The 19,088-nt window shown below is 43.4% G+C and overlaps 1 protein-coding gene across 1 annotated transcript in view; it reads right to left on the bottom strand.

The window, feature by feature from the left end:
- ANKRD29 (ankyrin repeat domain 29) overlaps window positions 1-19,088 on the bottom strand; it is a 40,662-nt gene that overhangs the window by 17,242 nt on the left and 4,332 nt on the right. Inside the window, exons 2-5 of the mRNA XM_015424325.1 lie at window positions 17,062-17,172; window positions 11,707-11,805; window positions 7,452-7,550; window positions 1,966-2,064 (exon numbers count right to left, since the gene is read on the bottom strand). Coding sequence (XP_015279811.1) covers window positions 1,966-2,064; window positions 7,452-7,550; window positions 11,707-11,805; window positions 17,062-17,172 — 408 coding nt within the window. The remainder of the gene's footprint in view (window positions 1-1,965; window positions 2,065-7,451; window positions 7,551-11,706; window positions 11,806-17,061; window positions 17,173-19,088) is intronic.

The raw sequence follows: 19,088 nt of genomic DNA, 5'->3' as shown, positions 1-19,088 counted from the left end.
GGAAAAGCAAACTGTTTAGAATGTTGGAGGCAGGACTCAGGCAAAGCAGCCAGTGGATAGGGAGACCCTCTGAATGACAGATCAGAGAGCGAACTGATTTTGGAGCGTGTTGGAATGTTCAGGGGAGTCCATGACCAAAACAGGATTATATATACCAGAGGATACCAAAAGTTACATTAACAATAAACTCATGCATATGGAGCATATTGTATATCTAATCATACTGAACTGTATATTAATCAATAGTGTTCCTAAGTCTCAATATATGACAATATCTCAACCTCCTTAACATCCCTAAATTACAACACAGTGGATTATGAATAAGCACAAAGACTACAAATGTAACAATACTGCAGCTTGTACACCTTCCTCTAGTTTTAGCTTGTTCTAAATAATTAATACAAGACCTCCATCTTTCCTCTTATGTATATACACATCAGTATCATTTTTAAATATATGTTCTTCATCATAAACAGAAGTCTTGCATTAGCTTTGAAAATCAGAAGCTGCACTGAAACCCCATGGCAAACCCATTTTTTTCTGAGAGACATAAATGAAATGAAGCTTGCTGTTCTGTGCAGGGACTTTTCTCTCTCTTGTGTGCAAGGCACTGAAAGTTTCCTGCTTCCGCACACAGAGTTAATGCAGTTCTGTGTCTGCATAGTAATGATTATCTAGGCCCCATGATCTAGGCAATCCAGTGTTTGACTAGAGTTAGACTGCAACCATTTTTTGTATCTTCCAGAATTCTTACTCTGCCTTTTATCAGGTGTGAGTTTGTAAAGCAAAACAACCCAGACTGATTTACACTACTTCTGTGTCATACAAACTGTTCTTTTAAAAACACTGAATGAATGTTAATTTTCAATAAACGTGATACCACCATGCGCAATAGAGAAGGCGGAAGCAGTGTTCCCGCTAAGCTGAGTTAGTGTGAGCTAGCTCACAGTCTTTTAGCCTCTGGCTCACACATTTTTGTCTTAGCTCAGGAAGGATGGCTCCAGAGCAAACTAATTTATGCAGCTGCCAAATCGCTTGCTCACAACTTTAATGCATGTGATACCACCATGCACAATAAAGAAGGCGGAAGTAGAAACGATCAGAGCAGACTGCAAGAATGGATGTAGAAGTAGAAATGATCAGAGCAGACTGCAAGAATGGATGTAAAAGATAAAGGTAAATAATAATTAATAATCATCGTATTGTGGTGTGTGCAGTATAGCCAGGAGATCCTAAGATAGCTGTTTTAGAGTTATGCACCACTAGGTGGTGAGCTAGACTTGTTTTTAAGGCAATGGTTTGCCATTGCCTGCCTATGTGTCATGCCCCTGGTATTCCTTGGAGGCTGCTGATTGAAATACTAGCCAGGGCTGACCCTGCTTAGCTTTCGAGATCTGATGAGATTAGGCTAGCCTGGGCTATCCAGGTCAGGGCTTTTTTATAAAGTATTTTGAGCAGATGCTAAAAGAACTGAAGAGTAGGAAGAGAAGCACAAACACATGAAGAAGATCCGCCAGAAAATCTCCAGGAATATATTATGTATCTTCTCTCTCTTTTTTTTTTCCTGCCCAGGGGTCTCAGTTACAGAACAATTCTTTCCATAGTGATTGAATAAAAGAAAGAATTTTCCAAGTGTGAGGCAGATTTTCCAATAGAGACATCAGCCACTGCTAGAAGATCCCTAATTTCCTCCCAGGATTCACTTCATCTCTCATTTTTACAATCAGGGAATTTCAGTATCTGTGCCCAATAGCCATTTTATACATTTATACAGACTGAGGAGGCAGAATTGTGGACTGTAGTACCCTTTTTGACAAGTGCTCCTCCAGTGTAAAGAGATCCTTTCATATGGCTCTTTGCTCTCTATTTAGAAAAGGAACGAACCCTGGGAAGGCTCCTAAAGCTTTCCATTTTTCAAGGAAAAGGGAGGATTGGAACGATGAGTGTAACTCCAAAGCAACTCACGTAAAGCTGATCATTAATGTTGGCACCATGCTTCAGCAAGGTCTCCACCACTTTCTTATGCCCATACTGACAAGCAGCTAGCAGAGCAGTGCCTCCATCCTGAAGGGGGAAAAAACCAGACTGGGCACAAGGGAAGAGAAATAAACAAAGGCTGCAGAGAACAGAAAGTGCTGAACATTTCTTATTATTTGGCTCACAGAGGCTGTAAACAAATCCCTTCCCCCTGTGCAGTTTCTCCCAATTCCCCTTTACCTAAAATGCCCAACCTTTTAAAAGAATCTGAACCTTCCTCAGAAGTCAAGTTTTTGTCCACATTCTATTGTTTGTAGATGTCTGTCACTTTTAATTTCCTTCAGTGTTCCCAGTATGTGAAAAGACTCTTGGAAGACAGAGACTGTTCAGAGCTCTTTTTTTCTTCTCTTTCCTTTTCACTAGCAGAAATGCACTTTTCAGGGTTGGCAGGCAATACTTAACTCCAAATGACACAAGAAGGCAGCAAAACCCTCAAATATGCCACTTAAAGTAGATAGTGGGGATGCAGATAGGAGGTACTAAACTATTCCCAGACAATGGGAATGCAGATAGGAGGTACTAAACTATTCCCTTATCTTCTTGCCTTCCTGCAGCATCTCCCATCAAGGGCTTTTCTTCCAGCCAGGCTTACTTCTGGGATGAGAGCCAGATAAGGGAACAGTGACATTGGGCAGCAGACTGTGGGGAAATAAGCTATGGATGTGTGTGTCTAAATCCTTAGCATCCTTTTCCTATAAGCTTCCTTATATCCTGCTTTCTATATGATCAAGGGATCCTGCATTCTAAAAAGTACACTCACATCTGGTATGCACATACTTATTTTAAGGACTATTACTGAATAATGTTACATACCAGAAAAGATCACACCAATACCTTATTTTAGACAGCCACTAAATGTATGATGGGTGCCCAGTTTGCACAGTGCCCCTATCTTGTTGCTCTGGTAAACTTACTGAACAGTTTTATCCGCTCTGCCATTTCAATATGTGTCACCATGTTAATCTAGGAGTACATATCATTGCCCTTTGACTATTTTATGTTTCAAGAATCTGTAGATTTTGTTCTAATGGTGATCAAAAAATCCCGTAGCACTCAATCTGATTTGTCATTTACATAAAAAGCATCCCATTATCAAAGTTGCAAATCTGTAATTTGTTCATGTCATCTAGTGCTTTGTGATAAAATGGTAAACAACTTTTTCACATTCATTTCTACAAATGGCCCAATATTTTAAAGTATCTCCACTGCATCACCAAATAGACACAGTAAGCAAGCAGCTGTAATCTTTTTCCATTTCTATCAATTTACCCAAATTACACTGGCTCTTGCGTGCAGGGAAGGGCAACCTATGGGGTAGAGTGGCAAGCATGATTCTGTGAACTACGAACATTACACTGTCTTATGCGAAAATTCTTATCTGCATATAGGAGGATGCAAGCACCTGCATTACAAGGACCTGTGTGAGTACTGTATCGTCTCCCGTCAATGACAAACAAAAAGCACCCAGTTTCATGAACATACAATGGTCAAGGAGAAGAGGATGAAACAGACAGTCATTAAACATCAGCAATCTTTGGAACAATCCCTACTGAACCTAAGCTCAAGCAGCTGCAGCTGGAATGAACACACATTCATTTTATATGTACCTTTACCTCCCTCCCTCCCTCATTGTGTCCCTTAGGTCAAAATTTACATTGTGAGCACCTTGGGACAGAGAATTGTCTTCTTCTGTTCTTCTCAACAGATGGCGCTATAGAAATGATGTCTACGGTAACAATACTGTAGGCACTGCCTTGTCCTCTTCTAAAAGGTAACAGGTCAGGCAGTCCTTAATATGGAAGGTTTTCCACATTGCTTATAGTTTTCTCTGCCCTTTCTTTTTGAGGCTCGGACTCCTTCAGTTTTGGAACCATTTTGACTACATCTGTAGGGTATTAGCTGAGACAGCACTGTTGTTGTTGGCGCACATTGGTGGAAATTCTGAGAAACAAATCCAGTACTAGCAGAATTGAACGACAGCAAATCCAAACAGAGAGATTTGCATAATGATGGTACAGTTACCAAGATCATGTTCATCATGTTCATCAGATCTTTTCAGCCAGATAATAGTCATGCTGGCAATCATGTTCATCAGATCTTTTCAGCCAGAAAGCAGAGGCAGAAATTGTACTATCAGTCCTGAGCATTTACAACAGATGAAACTGTGCTATGGACAGTAACCTTTTCATGCCAAAAAACCATGGCTCTCAGCCAATACACAGTGCTTTTACAAACTGACCTACAATTACAGTGTAATATATTAAAGGCTGAATAGCAATGTGGTATTGGGATCCTGTGGCTACTTTCTAATCCTCACTTAAATAGTTTTTGGCCTTCCTATGCAATGCGTAAAAGGAGAACTTCTGCATTTCCTTTATATGGAGTTGAGCCAATTCCACATTTACACATCACCCTAGAAGTAATTTAAAAAGATAAGCACTATTTGGCATTTCCTGTGACATGCAAAACCACTTTATGGGTTTTTTTGCAGTGTGGCCAGAAAACCATGTGATAGCTGGCATCAATCAGCTGCTACTAAGAACAGAGCACTTGTACACAGCAAGATTTCTTAGCAGTTGGCTCCCTGGAATTTAACATACTTTGTTGCAGTTTAGGACAGTCACAAAGTTGGTAGGGCTCAGGACTGCGATTGATCTGTGTTGGAGAAGCACATCTGCCCACATCAGTCGGTTGTCTCATGCAAGTCAGTGCTCTTCTGCCCAAGTTCTCTAGGTGTACAATGGAAATAACAGGGGCCAACCTCACACAGATTTAGTGAGAAATCACTTATTGACTGCATAGCAAGTGTAGTAATAGTAGTAGCCAAAGAAGTTCAATACTGTCCTACTGTAAACCAGCCTTGAAAGGTGCCTTCCCTAGGACCCAGCACACAGAATATGTCCTATAATTCTAATGGCTGGAACTGATGCTGTAGATCAGGAAAAAAAATAGTCAACTCCTCTTCTTTGACAATATAAGGATCAAATTAGTTGAGATACTGGGAGATCTGTGACCTGATCCTACCAGTGTTTTTTCAATAAAATACATTTCAGGCATGGCATGGGCCTGACTCAGGTTGGAGTTATGGAGAAAAGGGTTGAAGCTTTCCTCCACCAAACAGTTTTGCCTACTGACTGCCCCCCCGACATGGGTGCCTATCTTCCCCCCCATTTCCAAATAGGAGCACAGGTGTGTGTGTGGGGGGGGGGACGGACGATAGGCAAAACCATGCAGAGGTAGAAGGATAAAATCTCCTCCACCCTTCCCACAAGTCCCCAAATCAAACCAAGAATTTCCCTTCAAAAGACACAGACAGATATATGAACTCTGTCTTGTCTAATGTGATCCTAGATCAGATGTGTGTATTTTGAAGGTTCATTTTCTTGTTTTTAGTGAAATTGAAAGTGAAGAAATGTTGTGTGAAAAATAACCCTGCACCACAAGGAAGCTGTCACCCAGCTGGTGCAAGATTAGCGGCCGCCATAATAAAAGAACAGCGTACATTTCCATATTGTTGCAGAAATCCATTCATACAGGCTCAGCATAAAACAATTATGCCAGATGCACCGCACATGAAAAGATTCCTTCACACAATGCCTTGCCAAACCTGACAGGGGCTGAATTAAGAGAAAGATCTTATAAGAGATCATTATCAGTGGTATTTAACACCACATAAATTGAGTTGCATCCCATCCTACTTTGGATATTTACTGGCAGTGTTAAGATTTCAAATGCAGATTTTATTCATGTATTTTGGCACAGTTCCAACATAAAGGCTTTTAGCAAAAGACAGTGTAATTAGTTAAGGCTATGACTAGATATGGCCTCCCAGTTGATTCTAAGGCAGTCCTTTTGAGATAACTAAAGGGCAAAGTAGAAGAAACAGATGACAAGATATAGGTTTGAATATAATCACTGCTTTCCAAATGTGTATTGTTTCTCACTGTAAGCAACTTAATGCACTGATACCAGCAGAATCGTTAAAAAGGGTCTGGGAGATTGTTTTAATGTCAAAGTAGCATAATATATGAAGTACTCCCAAAATGAGTGCTTTTCATTATGTTTTTGAATCTACAATATCAAGGCAATATACAAACAAATGCATTTTTAATGTTATAAAGAACAGGCTGGATTCTCTGCCCTATTTGGCCCTGGCCCCCGCCTAGTGGAACTCTCTGCCAGAGAACATCCGGGCCCTGCAGGATTTATTGCCTTTCTGGAGGGCTTGTAAGACAGAGATGTTCCGCCAGGCTTTTGGCTGAGGACAGCGACAGGACAGCAAGTAGTCTGGTGCTCTCAGGGTTTCCCACACACACCCCTTACCTGCCTCCTTGGAGGCTCTGTGTAGTTCAATTTTTTTCAAATTATTTGCCACCTTGAAATTGTTTTCTACTTATGCATTTGTACTGTATTTTAACGCTAGCTTAATTTGACTTTGGAACACTGCATTTTTATTCCGTTGTAAGCTGCCCTGAGCCCTGCTTGCTGGAAAGGGTGGCCTAAAAGTCTACATAATAAATAAATAAATATTCATGTTACACACTAGAGGTCTCCAAGATGGTAGCCTTGGGTGCCACAATGCCCACAAATGTGTTTCCTGTTGTCCACTTGCCTGGGGTCAAAAACACCTTTCCCTCAAAGGAAACAGCCAATCCTGGCTTTCCTGAACTTCACCTGAGGTGCTTCAAAAGACTCCAGGAGGCATCAGCTTTGGGTCTGCAAGTACTACCCACTTGGAAACGGCTGCTCAGGAGGGTGCTTGGCTTCTACTTCCCACCCTTTTCTGTAATTTCCTCCCATGGCAGTCATTTTGCAGTGGTGCCCATTACTATTTCTCAAAATTCCAAAAGTGCCCACAGGCTCAACAAGGTTGAGGATCTCTGTTATACAGTGTTGTTGTTAATTGTTTTTATATTTAAAAAAAAAAAAAAGAAGAAGAAGAAAGTTTCCTGCACAGTTCGGACTATACCAGCTGACAGTCTTATGAGTTATTTTATCCTAGCAGGTATAGAAGTGTACATGAAATGACAACATGTTTTTAAAAATCCAGTTGCCAGAGCACGTGCAGTAGTAATTCCATATCCTTGCACTCTGACACCTAAACAGAGAATCCTGTCTGTGCTTTGGCTTTCACATGACTGAACAGCATAAATAAATAAATCTGGTCAGCCTTCATTCTGCCCTTTCAAAATGTAAGAGTACAAAGTGTAAGAAAATTAAGGAACACTCATGCAATGAAAAACAAGCAATAAAAGCCAGGCCTGGATCAATGGTCTGCCAGAGAACTGTATGGCAAGAAGGGAGAATTATTTCATGGGCCTCTTGCTTGCTTCCCTGTCCAAGTTTCTGATCAGCAGAAAACAGCAGCCTTTCCTTCCTGCCTAAACCCACCAAAGCCAAACATAATCTCTTACTTGGGTTTTAAACTCTGTGGAGGCTCCATACTCAAACAGAAATGTCACAACATCATTGTGACCCTGTTGGGCAGCGAAGAGAAGAGCAGTGGCACCAGACTGAAAAAGACGGACATGAAGCTCGTATTATTATCCGTGTTGCATGAGATTTCATTTGAATTAAGAATAAAATGCATTTTATACTTTTAACAGGAAGTCCAGTGCTACCTGAGGTCTTAGGTACACTCAAAGTCTCAGCTATAGCAAGAAATATTCTTGAAGAATGGCACACTTTGAGAATCCCACTTATAGGATTATCAACATTTCCCCCTGGCAAAGTTTCTATTAATTTCTCCACTTCTCATTGCACAGACAGACAACCATAAGGAAAGCTGAAGAGGCTACATGTCTGTATCATTCCAATTTTAGTACATGTGCTGCAGAACCAAGTACTGAAGTTGTTCCATTTCTGTCATGTAGCTGTGAGGGAAGAGGGGGGTGGGCCCAGAGTCTCTGTTCCATGGAATGCCCCTTGCACGTTGTGCAAGGCCTTGCTAAACATCATGACAGACACCACATGGTCTTCATTCAGGTTTTATTGTATATCACTGTTTTGGTGAATGCAAGACGTTATCCAGATTCTGTTAACTGAGGCCACAGTCAGACATGCCTTTAGATCCAACTCAGCTGTGAATGCCTGATGGATCTAAAAGGCACGATCAGACAGCAACATCTGGGAAAGGTCCCACAGTTGTTGGCACCCTGTGCTGCTTCACCACGGAAACAGAGTTAAAAGACACCGGGGAAAGTCTACAGACAGACTTTCCCCAGTCTGATTGCTCAAGCATGCTCTCAAGACGTCAGGATTGTCTGATCATTCCATCCCAACTCGGTGCCGTTCCCCCTCAGTGCAGAGGTGCAATCCCTCATTTATGCAGATGGGAAACAAACAGCAAAAAACAAAACCGCTTGCACGCAGTGGCATCTGATCACACAATGACAGGCTGAGAGATGGGAAACAGCAAAACACAAAACCGCTTGCACACAGTGGCGTCTGATCACACAATGACAGGCTGAGCCCACAGCACAAAGGGATATGTGATCTCACAACTGCAAGTCAGATTCCTCCAGAGGAAATGGGGGGCCCCCCCGCTCCAAATGGCATGTGTGACTGCAGCCAAAGAAGCCTTGAATAGGAACATCTATGGGTGGGCACAGAGAACCATTAATGACTTACAGATGTGTGCATGTTACCATGTGGTAAGCCAGTCATCTTTACTCAAACAGAATGTGTTTGTGGATATATTTTTAAAGTAATTTTGTAAGTACAGTCACAGTTGCACTAGCTTTATTCTCTGAAGTCCCTTTATCAGATGCTTAAATACCTGGAGATAATGCAACTATTCACATACATTAAGTGCTTTGCTGGATGAAAGCCTTATAGCAGACATTCTAGCCTACTTGAATTCATGTAAGAATACCTATTTGTCCACTGTTAGATCTGGTGATGTTGTAATTTGTAGATGCTGCCATAGGGACCAATATCCTAATTCCAGTCACCAAGATCAGTTGGACTGTACCCTTTCCTGAGAGGACTTACATACAGTAGTTCATGCCTGAGTTATGTCCCCTTGGCCATTGTACTGTTTTCTACACAAGACTGCTTTCGAGCAGCAACAACTGGTACAGGATGCAGCCACCTAATTGCTAGCGTGCACTAAGTAGACAAATATATACTAATTTTCTGCTGACTTCGTTGTCTGTTTGTTTAGGTCTTTAAAAGGAAAACTCCATTTTTTGAATTGAACATGGAAACACACCAAGAAATTAAAGGATCGTCTACTCCTTTGTGATTTTTGCTGAACATGAAGAACTGCCTTGTAGGCACTTCATTGTATGCCATTCCCACTAGAAGTCATTTGATGGACACATTGGATAGGGTCTCTTCAACAGTGGGGACAAGATTATCTCCCTAGGAAGTCTCTTTCGTGCCTTCCCAAACAGCATTTTCCCATGAGTTACGGCAGGGGGTGTGTGGGGGGGTTAAATTCACCTTCGGCATGGTGGTCAGCTGTACCAGGCTCAGAGCCTGGGAGCCCCAGCAGCTTCCTCAAACCAGATTGGGCCCAGTGACAGCAAAGAAGCCTGGGAGCCATGGCAGGCCCGGAAGCAGTGAGTCCAGTGGTGGCAGCAAAGCCCGGGGAGCCAAGGAGGAGTCTGCAGGAGAGCCCAGGAGCCCTGGCAGGCCCACTGAGAAAGTGGATGGGGAGACGGGGATTCTCCCGCTGTGAGCCTCGTGGGCACACACTTGCTAATAAATAACCAGGTCAGCCTTTCTACCTACCTGTTTTTCATCAGTTTAAAATCACTACTACTGTTTCAGGATTATTAGTATATAGTTTCTGAGAAATGCTGATGCAAATCTCCAAAGACTATGTATCAATTCAAAGACAGACTATATACTACTGGAGGGTATTTTCCATGACATTCAGCATTTACGCTATTTCGTCCTTCATCCATGCCTCCATGAAAAAAGTATAAAGCTTTTCTAACACGGAGAAATGGTCTGAGAAAGGGTAACCTCTTGAATTAGTGTCTGCCATTTCACTGTGAAAGATACAGGGATCCTACTGGGGGAGAATCCAGCAACCTTATTAATCATTAAAATTCTCTTTAGGTTCAAAGAACAAAAAGCCCTCCCATATTGGCAACTGCAACTGAAACTCTGCATACGAAATGGAGAAGGCCATATCCTGCATCCTGCAGTCCCTTTGAGACATGCAGTTAAAAGGCCAGCATGAAAGAGGATGATTAAGATGTACCATCACTGGGGGATATTTATCTCTGATTGGGTCACACTAACCCTGAGCATGATTACTGTTGCCTTCTCTTTGTAGTTTCATGGCAATAGGCCCTTCCTGATTATGAAGCCTGACATGAGCCCTAGAGCAAGAAATTGCTATCCTGGTTGTGAGTAAACAAGGAAGTTCAGAATGCCAGTGCCATCGTTCCCACTCATTACTGTTTTCGGTCATCAGTTAAAGATACAGTGACCTTCAGAAACTGCTTGGTCAGAGGTACTAGCCAGAAACCAAGCCTGCCAACTCCTTGCACAGCAATGTCCCCAACATGCAGAGGTGAGCTCAGTGATTCTGGGGCCCAGAGCAAAAGGCGAGGATGAGGCCCAAGAATCACTGCCCCCCTGAACACCTCCCACCATGGCCAAGCAAGGGATGGTCCTTGCTCTGTGTGAGGAAGGCAGGTGCCACCACCCAACTGCCTGCCTGATGCCAGACAAGGTCCCTCCTTTGGGGGGGGGGGCAGGCTGCGGCTGGTTGTGGGGCCTGGGGCACATGCCCTGGTTGGCTGCTGGCTAAGAGCAGCCCTGCCAACAAGACATCCATTACTGGTGTCCAGAAACACCACCAGACAGAGGACCAGACCCTCCACTGCTGCTGTGGGAGACGTCGCTCCCCGCAGCCCCATTCCCACCTACAGAAGCCTGGCAGCCTTCCGGGCAACAACACAGGGTCACCACCTAGCACCACAACTCCAGGTGCAGGCAGAGGAACCAGCTGGGGCCCAACACTGGAACAGCCCAGAGAGGACAGCAGCCTCCGCAGCCAGACCTGAAGCCAGGGCAGGGCCAGAGGCCTGTACAAAGGCAAGCCACAGCAGAAGTCAGGGCAGGGCCAGGGCAAGTAAGCCCAACAGCAGGCCTGGACTTGGGAGGACCAGGGAAAAGCAGGACTCCGGACTGAGGGCTGGCAGCCTTCACCTGCCAACTCCCGGTATAGCGGATAGGGCAGGAGGGAGGGCAGCCGGGGAGAAGAGCCATCCAGCAGCCCAGGGAAGGGGTGGCTCTTTAAAGGCAAATTCCTGGGAAAGACCAATGGGGAGAGGGAGATGCAGCTCTGGTGTAGCAAGAGCTGTGGCCCTGGGGGCAGAAGAAGGAATAAGGTGGTACAATCCCCTTCCGTTTGCCATTCTGAGGCCTGGGGAGACCTGCCAGGGACACTCAGGAGAGGAGATGCCTCATAACTCTGGTCCTGGGGACAGAAGCATGAATAAGGTGGTACAATCCCCTTCCCTTTGCCATTCTGAGGCCTGGGGAGACCTGCCAGGGACACTCAGGAGAGGAGATGCCTCATAATTGACAACCCTGAAATACGGTCACAAAGTCTCCACACTATAATAGCAGGTCTATACACAAACCGTTACACTCCGCAACGGTCTCTTTGAGAAATCTGTCCTCTAATGCAGAATTTTACAGTACCTCTCTCTGAAGATTGATGTCAGCTCCTTGTAGCACCAGTTCTCGGACGCATTCTTTGTGGCCATAGTATGACGCTACCATGAGAGGTGTTGTACCAAGCTGGGGATTAAAAAATACAGGATCACGAAATTGCGGGGGAAATCGGGCGAAGCCGCGAGTCAAAATGCAGCCCCACAGCTTCGGGTGTGAAACGGACCAATAGTATTGGGGCAAACGGCGGCGCAACATCAAGGCAGCTCTAGTGCGAAATCAGCCACACACACAGAGGAGGGGTCAGAGGGCAACTCCAAGTTTAAGACAAAGAGAAGCGTCCCATTCAAGGATATAACACCTATACACACTTAGAGTGATGTAGTGCCCCCCCCTCCAATGTCCAGGCGGGCTGAGTCGCTCACTCCAGCAAGCAGATGTGACTCTCAAGCAGTCTCAGTAGCCCAATTAGTAAAATATTAAAATGAGGTGCAGCACAGATAAATCACAACATCCTCATTCCTCTTGTCTTTCCAGTCTTCTTGATCATCTGCTTGTAAAGGTCCTTAGCAACACTCAATGACAGTTAAATGATGTCTGATTATAAATTTCCCACAATGCAAACCTTTCTCTGCTTTCACTATGCCAAACCCTTGAGCAATGTTGTTATAAAAACGTGTCATGTTCTGATGATGTAGAGACTGCAAGCAGTACCCCTTCACTTCTCCCCCCATGCTATATAATCCCCATTTTGTCTTTACACCTCATACCCCCATAGCATCGTTTGCTTTCTTCGAAAGGCTCTTTTAACAGAGCTGTTTGAGGACCAAACTATTTAACTGCAGAGTTTGAAGGGTAGGGGTGGTAAAGTTTATAACCTGGTGTTGTTTTTGTACACAGGGCTTTGAGCAGTGAGTCTGAGTTTATGACTAGAGCTTCTATAATCAAAACCATTTGCCAGCAGAGCTTAAGGCTCCAGTCATACACGAGGATATGGGTTAGCAGTACTCTGCATAAAATTCATTCCAGGCTTTAACCATAAAGATTGTTCCAAGAGATCAATATTATAGCCCATTCAGGTCACCAATGCGCACTGAATCCAAGACCACAAACCAAGGGACTTCACACATATTTCCTGCCGTCCTGCAGCTCCCCCTATAAAGCCACTGAAGGCTGTAGAAATCGTGATGATAATGTTATGCAGCATGGAGGAATTGCCTCCCCCTCAACTCTTATGCAAGCTCTTACACCTTAATAGAGCTTGCCCTACTCATGTGACAGTGAAGTCAGAAAATTCATCCAGTGCCCCCTTCTTGCTGCAGCTCCTCTCAACCTCAGTGGTATATATTGTTCTCCCTCCAATTCTCAGCACCAGCTTTACTATGGGGAGTACAACAGCAGCGTTGTTAGAGGAAGGGAAGATCCACTTCAACAAACTCCCTCTAGGAGCTCAAATCCAGTTCTATATTTATTATCATTTTACTGGTATTAATAAAAGAATGTTATTAATACCTAGCATAAGTAATTTGTATGTACACTGACGATGCATGTCCATCCAGAATACTCAGGCTACATTTTTAGAACAGCTCAAGCAGGGGACCCGCAAGGACTTACAGGGGCATCTTATTTGCCTCTCCTCCACCATTTTCCTTTTCCTTTTCTGAAAGCCTGTATTTTTTACCTGCTTCATTTTCTCCTTCCCACTCACCAGCCAACCTAACTGTATCTGTTTCCCTGTCTTCAGCTTTCCCTCCTTCTCTTTCACTTGTGCAGTGCCAGCTGCTGGGCTGGGCACAGCTGCTTGGTGCCAGCTGGGCTGGGTCCAGTTGCATGATGGGAAACCTCACTTTCTCCTCTACCCTCCCCATACTATTGCCTCTTTCTTTCCTCCTGCAAGCCCCCATATCCTCATCTTTCCCTGTTTCTTTCTCTTTTTCCCACCCATCAACCAACTTACATTATATCTGCTACCCCATCTTCAGCTACATTTATTATTTATTTACTTCCTATATACCTCACCTATCTACTCAATGGGAAGCTAAAGCCACTTCTATCATTCTCCTCTCCTCCATTTTATACTCCCAAGAACCCTGTCAGGTATGTTAGGCTGACAATACATGACTGGCTCAATGTCCCTCACTCTCAGTGAGGTTCCATGGCAGAGTGGGGATTTGAACCTAGGTCTCCCAGATGTTAGTCTGAAACCATAACCACTACACCACACTGGCTTTTGTGGTTGCTACTGATCAGTAGCAAGCAGAGTATCTTATGCAACCTGAGTGGTAGCAAGTCATCTGATGGTCGCTGCCACACTCAGTTTGATGACTCCTCCTTTAAAGGCCAAAACAGCCCAGGAAAGGGCCCTGTCCCTTTCTCCTGCCTCTCACTGAGAGAAACCAATGCTTCAAAGTCAGCAACATTGTTGTGGCCAACTGCAGCTGCATTGTTGTTGCCTGAGGGGTGAGCCACTGTGACTGCTCCTCCCCCCATACCCTCCGCCTATTTGAAACCTGCCTGAGGGGGAGAGCCAGCAACAGTAGCTGCTGGCCTTCTCCTTGCTGTCCTCCTCATCTGCAGTGGCCAGGCAGGTGTGATCATCCTTCTTCCCTTCCTGCTATCTTCCCCACAAGCCTGCCTGCATTCAGAGAACCGTTCTCTGCGCTTGTGCAGCCAACTCTTCTCTGTTTGGGTTTTTTTCTGCCCCGCCCTTTAAGTAGCTTTAGGATTTTTCTGCAAGCCTGTGGGTTACCTCTAATTTGGAGAAACATCTATGTTCTGTTGCCCTGATGCGGAGATTTAGATGTCCGCAGATAGGGGCGCATTTGGAAAATAGATGTATATATATTATTTAATAGATAAGACTCATCACCCCAGTTCCTACATTGACAAATAATCAACCAAGGTTACAAAAAACACAGAAATAGAAACTCCGTACTAAGAATTCAATGCTATTCTAATCATACCATGGCATTAGTATTAATAATAAATACTTTTCTCTATCTAATCTAACAGCATTATTTTTAGTGAAAACCATATATGTATCCATATCTATCTAATGCTCTATCTAAGTATCCTCTATCTAATCTAACAGCATTATTTTTTTGTGAAAACCATATATGTATCCAAGTTGCATATAGGAAAGGGGACATTTATACATGTCCACAAAGGGATGTATGCATTCTGATCCTAGAACTGTCAACTCCAGGTTGGGAAATTCCTGGAGATTTGGAAGTAGAGCCTGGGGAGGGCAGAATTTGGGGTGTGGAGGGACCTCAGCAGGGTATAATGCCATACAGTCCTCACACCAAAGTAGATGTTTTTTTTTCAGGGAAACTGATCTCTCTATTCTGACCTGTAATTCTGGGAGATCTCCAGGTGTCACCTGGAGGTTGAAAAAAAAAATAACTAAGAGTCAATAAAGATATGTTGCAAAATCATTTAGTATAGTAATTCTGTAGAAAATTTTCTTCTATTATCACTCACACGCAACGAATGCTGCGCAATGTAAACAATTCATTTCACAATAATTGCTTTACTTGAGTGTGTAGCAATCACAATTCTTATCACTAGAAGGAAGAAGATACATATCCAATTATAAACATAGCTTAAAAATCATAATAAACCATTACACTCAAAACTGTCTCTTACATTACTACTTATCAACTCTTGAAGGAAACATTCCATGTTGACTCTCTAATAACAGAACCCAAGGTCTTCACAGTGTATTGGCTGGATTAAGAATTTTGGCATAGAACGTAAATCTCCTCACGTCTGGTATTGTTCCCACAGAGTGGTTTTTGAAACTCACAATCTGTCACTCTAAACATGGTTATAATGTCCAGCCACGGCTGCTAAGGCTTGACATTGAATAAAAAAGGTTTTGATGTTTATATAGACTGTTAATATGTGAAAGTAATAATATAGATGGCATTTTACAGTTGGGTTTTTATAAATAGAAAATAAACACACATGGATACACTAGCACTATAAATGCTGTTTACATAGGCAGACTGTGGCTGGTAGCAATTAGCAGTGGAGGCTTTATGTTTGGCTTCTAGAATCCAGCTAATACATTGTGAAGAACTTGGGTTCTGTTATTAGAGAGTCAACATGGAATGTTTCCTTCAAGAGTTGATAAGTAGTAATGTGACAGTTTTGAGTGTAATGGTTTATTATGATTTTTAAGCTACATTTATAATTGATTGTGTATCTCCTTCCTTCTAGTGATAAGAATTGTGATTGCTACACGCTCAGATAAAGCAATTATTGTGAAACAAACTGTTTACATTGTGCAGCATTCGTTGCGTGTGAGCGATAATAGAAGAGAATTTTCTACAGAATTACTACAGTAAATTATTTTGCAACATATCTTTATTGACTCTTCGTTAGTTTTGTCACGGATGTTGTTTTTGGATTTCCACTTCCTCCCGTGATCTCTCATTTTTGGCTGCTGCTGCCAACTGGAGGTTGGCTACCCTAGATTCTACATATGCTTGCTTTGGAGTAACTTCCAAGGACATACCCCAGGGAAAGCAGGCATTGTATTAGCTAATCACACCTCTAATATGCCCACAACTAATAGCCCAGGCTAGCATGATCTCAGAAGCTAAGCAGCGTCAGCACTGGTGGGTATTTGTATGGGAGACCGTCAAGGAATATGAGGGTCATGATGCAAAGGTAGGGAATGGCAAACCACCTCTGAACATCTCTTGCCTTGAAAACCCCACAAGGTCTCCATAAGTCAGCTGCGACTTGATTGCAAAAAACCCCCCAAAACAAAACCGTTGTTTAGGGTAACATTGTTCATTTATAAAATTTTGCTCCAAAGTAACAAACACTTTAAAATCTTACTTATATTTTTCAACAAAGTGCAGAAGTTAATGTGTATTTAAGTTGGTTCTTTCTCCACAGAATAAGGCCACACTAGATAGTATACAGGGCACTTCTGAACAGAAATACACACTTCTGAGCCCGCTCTCTTCTGTGGGCTCAGAAGGGTGTGTAACTCTCCTTAGGATGGGACTGTCATAATAGGATCTCTCCTTGCAGGTTTTTTAAAAGGAAGAGTAGCTGAGGAAAGGGATGGATGATGGCCACAGCCTGTGCCCTTTTCCAGATACAACTCTGCCCTTCTTGGACCTTATTTGCAGGCACCATACAGGCATCATATGCAACGTGTGTGTGTATTAGGAAAAGTCACAGGAAAAAGAATAAAAATTACTCCTCCTCCAGTGCCATGGCCTTGATCCAAACTGAGGCACTACACAACTTCCTTTAATTATGTACAAAACCTGCAGGATTTCCAGTCACAAATTACCCAGCAATTCACCCAGTTTGACCCACAGATGCAAAATCAGGCTCTTGTCATTCATCCAGTGTCCTTACACTGTCTTTGCAGTCTACATCCACACGTCCACTGTTTAGCAGTAGCTGAAGAAGAGCCAGGTTTCCCTTCCTTGCAGCCCAAAATGCTGCATTTGCAAGTGGCGTCTCCTTCTGTTAAAACAAAATAAAAACACAACAAAATCACAAAGATCAGTTTCACATTACTATTATGTACAAACAAGTGTAGATTCAAGAAACACCACCAATAAGAATCTTTTTCTGGCAAACGTTCTTTTGTTTTTAATAAAACAAATATTTCCACTTTATTTTTTAAAGCCATGAACAGAAATACAGCCATCCCTTTTTTGACCCCCTGTCTTGCCAATCTGTGATCTCCTTTGGTTTTCGTTCTAGGTCCCACAGGAGAGGAGGAGGAGGAGGAGGAGGAGGAGAAGAGGAGATTGGATTTATACCCCGCCTTCACTACCCAAAGGTGTCTCAGAGCGGCTTACAAACTCCTTTCCCTTCCCCTTCCCCTCCCCACAACAGACACCCTGTGAGGTAGATGGGGCTGAGAGAGCTCTTGACAGAAACGGCTCTTTTTCAAAAACAGCTGTGCCAGAGTTATGGCTTGCCCAAGGTCATCCAGCCAGGTGCAAGTGGAGGAGTGGGGAATCAAACCCAGTTCTCCCAGATTAGAGTCCGCGCACGTAACCACTACACCTCCAGTCACTTAGTGCAACACTTACAAATAATCATTTATAGCAAGTGGATAGTCCTGGCAATACATTTAAGATAAACATACTTAATATTGTCCACAATAAACATATTCCAAGAGATCAATGACTTTTTTCCGATATGGCAGTGACATGAAAGATGCAAGTATTTTTTAAAAGTTGTGATTTTTTTAAAAAATTGTAATTTATAAGCATGCTATGGAGACATCAAAATGATTTCAGCTAGAATCAGTCCCACTGTAGAAAGGATGTGAATAGCTACAGTACTCCCCTTTGCAGGGGAGTAGGATAAATATTCACCAAATATTTAGGTGCCCAGACACCTAAATCAGGATGAACGCAGGAGGAGCAGGAGATGTGTTCAGTCCCATTCAAAGGAAACAACTTTGTTGTACTCCCCCAGCCTTCCCACCATCTCCCTTGTGGGTCTGCACTGCCACAGTTAGGAAGTGGCCAGGGCAAACAATGCAGTCATACCACCAGGATTTCCTTTCAGCATTAAAGTTATTTTCTTTGAAATTCAGGTTGTTATTGTACAAATTGATGTGTTGCCCTGATAAATCATTTTCTCATTTCTGCTATATATTTGGATTAATAATGATGATGATGGCGCTCACCATGTTTGAGCAGTATTGATAGGCACTTCTTGCATTACTGAGCAGCAAAAAGTGCAATATTCACATGACAAAGGTTTAGCTCCTTTCAGATGAGACACAGCACTGAAGGCTTATGATGTCTTACTCATAAACTTAATCTTTTGCCATTGACAGTTCTCATAAACTTTAATTCTGGTTCTAATCAGATCAGGCACCTGATTAGACTACAACACACCCTGTATGAATTAGAAACAAATGAGAGGATGCATGGGGAAGGGGAAATTCCACTTGTCCCTAAGTGCTCCCTGTCCAGCTTTCTCCCCCTCTATGGCTTTGCTTAAGTCCCCTTCTGCTGCTCTTATCACCACTTACTCTTCCCTTCCCTCTTGCTGGACTTGTTCCCTCTCCCTGCCCACCCTCCAGCCTTACCTGGCTCCTCCTGCCTGCCTACCTCTCCACTTCCACCAGGACAGCAAAGGGAGGGAGGGAGGGAGGGAGAAGCAGGTTGTTCTGGAAGTAACCCAGCCAGCTCTAGCTTCCTCTTTCAACTCTATTCTAGCAGTCATCACCACCAGAGGTCGATTCGGGGGGGATCGCCGTTCCCCCAGGTGAGGTGCGGGGGCGGGGCACATGATGAAGCCCCACCCCCCGCTTCCGGCCGCCCCGCTTCCGGCCCTCATTCAGCCAGGAGGAAGCAGGAGAAGAGGGAGGGTAAGTTGCTTCCTCCTCGCCTCTCCCCACCCCTGCCTGCCTG

The sequence above is a fragment of the Gekko japonicus genome, unplaced genomic scaffold (assembly GCF_001447785.1).
Source record: "Gekko japonicus isolate JY-2015 unplaced genomic scaffold, Gekko_japonicus_V1.1 scaffold2628, whole genome shotgun sequence".
In the NCBI taxonomy this organism is placed as follows: domain Eukaryota; kingdom Metazoa; phylum Chordata; class Lepidosauria; order Squamata; family Gekkonidae; genus Gekko; species Gekko japonicus.
This window is presented reverse-complemented; position numbering and strand designations above follow the sequence as displayed.